This window comes from Musca vetustissima, unplaced genomic scaffold, assembly GCF_032173495.1.
Source record: "Musca vetustissima isolate MV318-11 ecotype Yass unplaced genomic scaffold, APGP_CSIRO_Mvet_v1 utg423160, whole genome shotgun sequence".
In the NCBI taxonomy this organism is placed as follows: domain Eukaryota; kingdom Metazoa; phylum Arthropoda; class Insecta; order Diptera; family Muscidae; genus Musca; species Musca vetustissima.
In genome coordinates this window covers 4,903-14,660 of record NW_026873476.1, presented here as the reverse complement: position 1 = coordinate 14,660, position 9,758 = coordinate 4,903, and the positions used below count along the sequence as shown (strand labels likewise).

Here is a 9,758-nt window from a genome sequence, read left to right as displayed (position 1 = left end):
TGGTCGTATGTATTCAGATGTGGGGGTTACACTTAAGGGAACTCCCCCCATTCTCGATTTTAATTTTTCAAGATTTTCAAAGGGCTGGTAAATCAATACCAATGCTTGTTAAGGTATGTAACTTTGCATATATATATTTGAAGATGTAAAAGAGAAGAAAAATAATTTACAAAAAAATTTTGTTATTGTTTTGTTGTGGTTTTTTGTAATTATAGAAAAGTCCTTATTTTTGATGGCGGGCATGATAACTCCTCACTGGAACATCGGAATCCGAAAATTCCAACGGTGTTAGAAAGAATACATGTCTGGCTCTCGTATGAACTAGGATTATTGACTTTGCTCTAATATTCACAAAATGAAGGACCTTTAAAAAAGATTTTAGGAAAATAGCCGATTTTTGACCAAAAACCAAGTTAAAAAATAAGGAAGTTGTTCACCGATTGGCTTTATCCTAGTTCATACGATAGCTATACACTCACAGAGAAACGTGTAAAAATTTGGAATCGATTGGGTTATTAGTTTTTGAATTAGTGTAGATTCGAGTTAAATAAAAAAAAAAAATACCCCGAGAATGGGGGGTCCCCTTAAATATTTACAGGTGCTTACCATTACCACAGTATTGGGCGGAAATATAGCGCGAATTGCTTTGAAATTTTCCAAGAGATTCCAGTTGTGGTCAAGGACAACGTCTTTCATTTTCTGTGATGATCAGATAATAATTTTGGGATGAAGGGACCGAAAACTTTATTTTTAAACTAAAAGCCGAACATTAGAACACCACTGACGGAAAGGAAATCTGGACAAGTAATTAGAATGGCTGTATGGAAGATGTGCTTTTGACCTCTAATCGGGCAAGACTATTCTGCTCCATTCACTGGTTTAATTAATATTAATTCAAAGGAACATCTTTTTACAAGAGAATTTTTTAAGCATAGTTTTTTACGGGCCATAAATTGGCGTGGATTTTTTTCAAGGGTCACCAGCAGGCATGTTTTTTAAGGAATATTGTTTCAAGGTCTTCAAACACCAGGACTTTTTAAAAAAAATATTTTAATGACCAGTTTTTAAAGATTATCATTTAAGGGTCAATTATTGAAACAATATTCGTTTTAAGAAAAAATTGTCGTAATTTTAAGTAACAATAATCAGATTTTATTTAAAACATAGAATCACGATTTAATGATGAACAACATGGGTAACGGGGGCAGTGTGGACAACAGGAACAGAGTGGACAACTGGAGCGACAACAGCAGCATTTGAGTGAATTTGAACATGAGATTGGTGAGAGACAGCATGGCCAACAACGGGAACAACAGTCTTCACAACGGGAACGGCAGGAACAACAGTCTTGACAACAGGAGCAACAGCAACAGTTTTAACTACAGGGACAACTGGCTCCACAGTTTTCACAACGGAAACAGCTGGGGCGGCATGGACGGTGGTCTTAACTACTGGTGTAACAACAGGAGCTACAACAGCCTTATTATGGACACGAGTGAAACTTTGATGCGATGTGGCTGAGGGAACACTGTGCACGACGGCGCCAACCTTAGCCAACACAGGTTCTTGGACAACGGTATGATGTTCGGTCACCAAACCAGGAGCAGCCAAAGCTACGGATACACAAGCAAACAAGGCAACCTGGAGGGATACAATTTATATTTTTATAAATTTTAAGAAAACTTTTTTTTTAGAAAATTTAACCTAAAACAAAGACTTACAAATTTGAACATGTTGAGTAGGAGTTTTTGATTGTTATGTTAAATTTGTAAAAGCTGAAATTGAACTGATAATTACCGCATTAAGTACAGAATAATTTATACCCATTTGCGCTTAGCATAACACGTTAACCTTAAATTTCTAACCTATCTTGTAAGTGATGTTGTTATATATAATTATTTCTTTCAAATTATTTTCCAATGAGTAGACATTTTTAGAATTGAAAAAGTCTAAAATGATGTTTGTTGTTATAAAAAACCAGAATTCGAGACACAACAACAACACACACATACACACCAATACAATAAGCTACATTTGACTGATAGCTGCAATGCTGAAATAAGCATAGCTTGTTTAACAAGACTCTATCATCGAAGTTCAAGTTCATTGATTATTTCTATGCAAGGGACAGCAACGAGTATAAAATCTACGAATCAATCAAAGGAAGTTAACAGTTTCGTTTGAGTTTTCAACAAAGACCTAACATAACAAACTTTAAAAAAAATGTTCAAATTTGTAAGTCATATCCTTGCTAAATTGGCCAATGGACCCGTATTGAATTAAAAATAATTTTTCACAGGTTGCCTTCTTCGCTTGCATCTCAGTGGCATTGGCCGCCCCTGGTTTGTTGGCCGAACATCATACCGTTGTCCAAGAACCAGTATTGGCCAAGGTTGGCGCTGTCGTGCACAGTGTTCCCTCGGCCACATCGCATCAAAGTTTCACTCGTGTCCACAATAAGGCTGTTGTAGCTCCCGTTGTTACACCAGTGGTCAAGACCACCGTCCATGCCGCCCCAGTTGTTTCAGTGGTGAAAACTGTTGAACCTGTTGTCCCTGTAGTAAAAACAGTTGCTGCTGCTCCCATTGTCAAGACTGTCGTCCCTGCCGTTCCCGTTGTGAAGACTGTTGTTCCCGTTGTTGGCCATGCTGTCTCTCATCAATCGCATGTCCAAATCCATTCAAATGCTGCTGTTGTCGCTCCCGTTGTTCACTCTGTCCCTGTTGTCCACACTGCCCCCGTTACCCATGTTGTCCATCATTAAATGTTGATTTGTTTTACTTTTCTGTGATTGAATTTTATGTTCTAAATAAAAGAAGACCAGTTTAATTTGTTAAAATTTCTATTGCTATTATTTTTTGAATTTATGTACGGTATGGAAAGAATTTTTTGATTTGAAAATTTATCCCATTCTGCTCTTGTTGTCCTGCTATCAATTTTCTATGCTGTAGACTTTAAAAATATTACTTTAAAATATGCTCGATTGCGATGGAATTTGAAAAAATCTTTTAAATATCCAGGCATATGATCCCTGGTCCCTTTAAAAATTGTATTCAAAATTAAACTCCTATTTATGGTCCTTGAAAAGAATGTTATAAAATCGACCTCTATTAATGGCTCTATAAAAATATAATTCCAAAATACACACATATTGATAGCCCCCGTGAAAAAAATTCTATATAAATCCACGCCTATTGATGGCACTTGAAAAATTATTTATTAAAAATCCACGCATATTGATGGCCCTTTAAAACATATTTTTTAAAAACATACTTTCAATGACCCTTAAAATTTATGATCCCATGAAAAAAGATTTTATAAAACTGTATGCCTAACGATAGCCCATGAAAAATGATTCTTGAAAAATCCATTCCTATAGATGGACCTTGAGAAAAAATTCTTTAACAAATCAACTCCTATTGAAGACCCTTAAAAATGTTCCTTTAACCCTTTATGGCCCAATGTATTTATGGAATTTATATATCAAGACCTGATCACATTTTTGGTAAAGTTATGAGCTCTTTAATATAGAGAAGAGCGCAAAAATGTGTACAGTACTAATTTATTTATACAGTACATATGGTCGCTTCGTATTCGAATTGTACGAATTCTGACATCGGAATTATTTTTGACTCTTGTAAAAAAGAATATAGAGAATAATTTAAAATAATATTTCCATCGATTTTGCATTTGGTTTTCTTGATATTGGACTTTTATTTTTCAGAAAGAAGACACTGTATCTTACAAATGCGAGGATGTAGCGATGTCAAATTTTGTTCATATCCTAAAATTTCATGCCAACTGATAGCCCTTTAAGGTATATTCTTCAGAAAGCTTGCCTATTGATTGTCCTTTGATATATATTTCTTTTAAAAATCCACGTTTACTGATCACCATTGAAAAAAATTTAAATCCAAGCCTGCAATAATAAGAATGTATTGCAAATTTCACGCCTGAGACTGCCCTGAAAAATATTCTTCGCAAAACCCAAGTCTGACACTTTATTTTTTTTTTAAACTCACGTCTAAGAATGGACATGAAAAATGTCTATTCAAAAAAAAAAAAAAAAAAAAAAACAAAAAAGCACCTCTGATAATGGACTTGAAAAAGGGGTTTTTCGTCCGATTTAAGGTAAATGGTGCCCCAAAGTCCCTAAATATTTTTCGATTTGCACGAAATTTAGCAGAGCTTATTGAATGAAGTTTGAAATTATGTGAGTCAAGTTTCGTGAAAATCGGTTCAGACATAGATATAGTTCCCAAATATATTTATGTCCGATTTTATGTAAATGGTGCACCAAAGTAACATATATGCTTCGATTTGGACAAAATTTGGCATAGCGTACTGAATTGAGTCTATGATGTTTGCTAAGTTTCGTGAAAATAGGTTTAGATTTAGATATAGCTCCCATATATATTTTCTTATATATATTTCGTTAAATTCCATGTCAGTGTTATTTCGAAAAGGCGACGTCTGTTAAGAGACTATATAGAATATATCCAAAGTGGTGAAGGGTATCATATAGTCGGCTTAGTCCGACTTTACTAGTTTCCTTTCTGGTTTTTTAAAAACCCACCCTTGAAACTGCCCCTGATCACATAGTCTATAATAAACCCACGCCCGAGACTGTCCATAACAAATATTCTACAAAAACGATGCTGGCGCCTGTCCCTGAAACATATTCTTTAAACAATCCACGTTTTAAATTTGTCCTTCAAAATATTCTATAAAATTATATCCCTTGAAGAAATATTATATACAAAATGTACGGATGTATAGTTCGATGAATCATTTTTTAAAAACATATTCAAATGATGATCCTTGAAAACCTGTTCTCTTAGAAATCCAATCCTTAAATCTTAAAAAAAATGTTATATATTTTTTCACAAAATTGCCGTCCCTTAAAAAGTGTTCTTTGAAAAATTCACGCCTATTTTCATTAAAAAATCCACGCTGGAGAAGGTCCTTCAATAAATATTCATATAAAAAATCCAAACCTGTGTTAGGTCCATGAAAAATATTCTTAAAAATTTCCAAGATTTTTGCCACTTTTAAAAGTGTTCTATTAAAAATTCTACTCTATCTGGCCCTTTAAAAATCACTATCGCTGGCCCTTTAAAGAAAATAGGCTTAACAAATTCTCGATAATTTTTCAAAAATATTTGTTTTTTATTTTAATTATGTATATATTTTTTTCTAATATTTGAGATAAAAAAATGTTCTCAAAAAAAAAAAAAAAAAATCAAAATCAGATTAAATAGCAAAAATCGTGTTCAATGACTTTTCAATAATTTCTGGTTTTGTCTATTTCCGTTTTTCTTTCTTTCTGAGTTTCTTTATGTATCATTCGTTCTGGCTACTGTATTTTTATAAAAAAAACAAGATAATTGAAAAGAAGCCAGAAATAATCTCTCGAAGTTCAAGATCAGCGTAGGTGGTTGTACATTGCCTTTCAATTACACCAACAACAACAAAGCATGTGCCAACAAAATTGTCAAATTTCGTCAACCAAATAAGGGTATAAAATCATTGGCATAATGAGCAGAAGTTATCAGTTTCATTTGAGACCATTTCAACAACACAACAAACTTTTTTCAAAATGTTCAAATTCGTAAGTAAAAAAAAATAATTATTTTGAAAATTTTAAATACGCAATTATATTATTTATCTTGAAACCTAGGTTACATTCTTCGCTTGTGTAGCCGTGGCTTTGGCCGCTCCTGGTTTGGTTACCGAACATCATACCGTTGTCCAGGAACCCGTCTTGGCTAAGGTTGGATCTGTTGTCCACAGTGCTCCTTCGGCTGTGTCTCATCAAAGTTTCACTCGTGTCCACAACAAGGCTGTTGTGACACCTGTTGTCACTCCCGTGGTCAAGACCACTGTTCATGCCGCCCCAGCTGTTTCGGTTGTCAAGACCGTTGAACCTGTTGTCCCAGTGGTGAAGACTGTTGAGCCTGTTGTACCCGTTGTCAAGACTGTTGCTGCCGCTCCTGTTGTCCACACTTATCATGCTGCTCCCGTTGTCAGCCATGCTGTATCCCATCAATCTCATGTCCAAATTCACTCCAATGCCGCCATCGTTGCTCCAGTTGTTCACTCTGTTCCCTTGGTTCATGCTGCCCCCGTCACCCATGTTGTCCATCATTAAGTGTTGAATTATTTTTGAATAATTTTGAGCGTTTTAATAAAAGTTTTTGATTTAAAAAAAAAAAAAAAAAATGTGGATAAGTTAAATTTTTTTTAGACAATATTTTTAAATATTTTATATAAATTTGTAAACAAGATACAGGCCACAGTTATGGGCCAATTTTGCATGTTGGATGGGTTCTGGCCAATTAAGACCCCTATTGTTTTTGGTAAAGATCGGTTAATATTTAGGGGATGAACTTTATTTTTGTTTGACTTTCTGGTCGCTCTAGAGGCCGCAATTATGGAGGGGATCGGGCCAAGGAATAAGCATGCCTGTTTTGATAAAGATCGGTGAATATTTAGCGGGTCAATGAGAATCCCTAATATCGAATAAGAACCGATTCTGTTGAAAGTGGAACCTAAAAATTGGAGTAATAACCAATAAGGAAAGTAGAAAAGACGGGCTGGGCCGACTATATGATACCCTTCACCTCTTTGGGTATATTCTACATATGGGTATTCTCATTTTTTTTAATTCCATTAAAAGCGATTGTTTTGATTTGATCTTCATCAATAAATTGAACCGACTAACATCAATCCATATACATGCTTTTCTGCAGCCTATGCTAAATTTCAATGCGACAAATTTGGGTAAATCGATTTATAGCACACTTGATACACACTGTTCGATAATATCAATCAGACACCCGTTCGAAATATATATGGAAGCTATGTCTGCATCTGCAACCATTACAAAAAAAAAGCGCAATAAATCTAGTCTCAATTGAATACGTTGAGCAAAATTTCGTCTCAATCGGAAGAGTTTGGTGCACCATTTACCTAAAATCGGACGAAAATATATATGTGGCAGATACATATAAATCTGCATTTTCAGGAAAATTAACACACATCATTCTAGACTTAAGTCAGTACGCTATGTCAAATTTCATGCAAATCGAACGGTATATAGGGACTTTGGCACACCATTTACCTTAAATCGGAAAAAAATATATATGGGAGCTATATTTAAATCTGAAACCAATTTTCACGAAATTTAATACACACATCATTTTGGACTTAATTCTGTACGCTATACAAATTTCGTGCAAATTGAAAGAAATGTAGAGGCTTTGGTACATCTTTTACACAAAATCGGACGAGAATATGTATGTGAGCTATATCCAAATCTGAACCGATTTCCACGAAACTTGGCAGACATGACTCCAGACCCAATTCAGAACGCTGTGCCGAATTTCGCGCAAATCGAAAGATATATAGGGTCTTGGGCGAAAATATATATGGGAGCTATATATAAATTTGAACCGATTTTCACGAAACTTCTCACACATCATTGCAGGCTTAATTCAGTACGCTGTGCCAAATTTCGTGCAAATCGACAGATGTATAGGGACTTTGGTGCAACATTTACATTAAATCGGAAGAAGATATATATGGGAGCTATATCTAAATCTGAACCGATTTTCACGAAACTTATAAGACATCATTCTAGACCTAATTCATTACCCTGTGCCAAATTTCGTGCAAATCGAAATATATATAGGGGCTTTAGAGCACCATTTACCTTTAATCGGACGAAAATATATATGAGAGCTATATCTAAATCTGAACCGATTTTCAGGAAACTTAGCACACATTATTGTAGGCTTATTTCAGTAAGCTATACCAAATTTCGTACAAATCGAAAGATATTTAGGGACTTTGTTGCACCATTTACCTTAAATCGGACGAAAATATATATGGGAGCTATATCTAAATCTGAACCGATTTTCACGAAACTTATCAGACATTATTCTACACTCAATTCAATACGCTGTACCAAATTTCGTGCAAATCGAAAGATATTTAGGGACTTTGGTGTACCATTTACCTTAAATCGGACGAAAATATATATGGGAGCTATATCTAAACCTGAACCGATTTTTCCCATTTTCAATAGGGTTCGTCTTTAGGCCAAATGAATGAGCTGTGCCAAATTTCATCCAATTCGAATAATATATGCGACCTGTACTTTGTTGTGGTGTTTGTGGTGGTATCAGGAATACTCATATAGCCTGTTTTTGTAAAATTCCAAACGAACGAATTCGAGTGACTTACGACCAAACCTTTATTTATGTTTATAAATGTTTTCTGATTCAAAACAAAAATAAATGACATATTTTTCAAAACCAAGTAGTTTGGTCGTAAGTCACTCGAATTCGTTCGTTTGTTTGCAGAACAATATGTACATAAATGGAAAACTAAACCTGATACAACAGCCCAGGGGGCAATTAAAGTTAAAAAGGCATTATATGTAAAAGGGAAAATAATATTTGCTATGTACTCTCAATAATATTTAGTTTTTTATAAAAAAGATAATTTCATAAAAACTATTCTTTGACATGTTTTAATTAATTAAATATATTTTTTTTCATGAAAACAAGAGCACATGTATGACATCAGTGTAAAAACAAAAGTTCGCACGTATTGGGTAAATGTAAAAAAGGATGATTAAAATATACGAATATCGATATCGTGTCATTGCCGACCCTATCTACATTTTTATGATATTTTTATAGAATATTTAGAGGTCATAAAATCTCGTCTTGAAGAAAATATGCACGCAAAATACGCACAAGGAGTCGAGAAAGAACGATGATATAGTTCACAAAAATATTCATCATTCGATTTGACTGAAAGCAATTGATCTGAAAAATAATCTGTAATAACCGTAAGAAAACACATAGAACAAAATTTAATGAATACTTTCATAATTTTACTTATTGTTAATTTTTTTCATACTGTCCATTTACCTCGCTTAGAATACAATTAAAAATTATTTTATAATCATGAGAAAAACACTATTTCCCCCCCTAAACATGTAAATATATCATTAAAATCAAAACTATTTTCATACTTTGCCACTATTTGTACTTATTTTCTCTCTCTTTCTCTCTCTCAAAAACAAATGTATACCTCCCAAGAAAAAAACCTCCACCATTAATTGTTCGGCTGTGTTTTGGTTTGGTATAGTTCTCTACTTCTCCCCACACATGGTGGTTGTTTGTTTTTCAACATCTTGCTGTTTCTCTTGTTTACAACCACTTCTCTTCACTCACTTAATTGTGGCTGGTTTTATATTTCATTGTTTTTTATTTCAGACACTGTTAGCGACCTTTGCATAGGTGTCATAAAATTCGCATATGTATTTTCCAAATTATTTCGATACAAATGTCAAATGTAACAAATAAGTGTGGGTAAGAGCAACAAGCTCAACCGAAAGGTTAAAATTTTATAGGATTGTTATAATGACGAAAATAAAAACAAGTACATAAGTGAGAATAAGTAATAGGTATAGGTATTAAAAACAAAAAAGAAAAAAACATGAAATCATAATCAAAGAAAACCCGCCAACACCACAAACACAACTTCAAAGTTGTTTTTCGCTCTCTCTCTCTCGTACAAGAAACCAGTATTTAAAGTTTTATGAATTGCATTCATCGAATGCAGAAATTCGGACACTTTCTGAACATATACAGTATTTTTCGGTTAATTGCACCTCAAAATTTGCACAAATTTTTGTTCAATTAACCGAGGAACCAATTATCCGAACCCGCTTACTATGAAAT

The 9,758-nt window shown here is 34.0% G+C and overlaps 3 protein-coding genes across 3 annotated transcripts; 2 read left to right on the top strand and 1 right to left on the bottom strand.

Moving 5' to 3' along the window:
* Window positions 1-1,176: 1,176 nt before the first annotated feature.
* Window positions 1,177-1,733, bottom strand: LOC133325514 (A-kinase anchor protein 14-like). Its single transcript, XM_061534261.1, has 3 exons — window positions 1,722-1,733; window positions 1,343-1,641; window positions 1,177-1,240 (listed from the first exon to the last, which is right to left on the bottom strand). Exons 1-3 carry the CDS (start codon window positions 1,731-1,733, stop codon window positions 1,177-1,179), a joined length of 375 nt encoding a protein of 124 aa, XP_061390245.1.
* A 490-nt stretch (window positions 1,734-2,223) lies between these two features.
* LOC133325492 (calphotin-like) lies at window positions 2,224-2,764 on the top strand. The gene is made up of 2 exons (XM_061534238.1): window positions 2,224-2,235; window positions 2,300-2,764. The coding sequence occupies exons 1-2, from the start codon at window positions 2,224-2,226 to the stop codon at window positions 2,762-2,764; spliced, it is 477 nt and encodes a 158-aa protein (XP_061390222.1).
* Window positions 2,765-5,584: 2,820 nt separating this feature from the next.
* Window positions 5,585-6,152, top strand: LOC133325503 (A-kinase anchor protein 14-like). Its single transcript, XM_061534250.1, has 2 exons — window positions 5,585-5,611; window positions 5,681-6,152. The coding sequence occupies exons 1-2, from the start codon at window positions 5,600-5,602 to the stop codon at window positions 6,149-6,151; spliced, it is 483 nt and encodes a 160-aa protein (XP_061390234.1). The 5' UTR covers window positions 5,585-5,599; the 3' UTR covers window position 6,152.
* Window positions 6,153-9,758: the final 3,606 nt, after the last annotated feature.

What these genes read in the sequence shown, in the direction of transcription:
- LOC133325514 (XM_061534261.1), bottom strand. An exon ending in GCTCCTGTTGTCAAGACTGT is followed by an intron (nt 1,241 to 1,342) that starts TGTTCCTGCCGT and finishes TGCTGTTGTCGC; the next exon opens with TCCAGTTGTCCACTCTGTTC.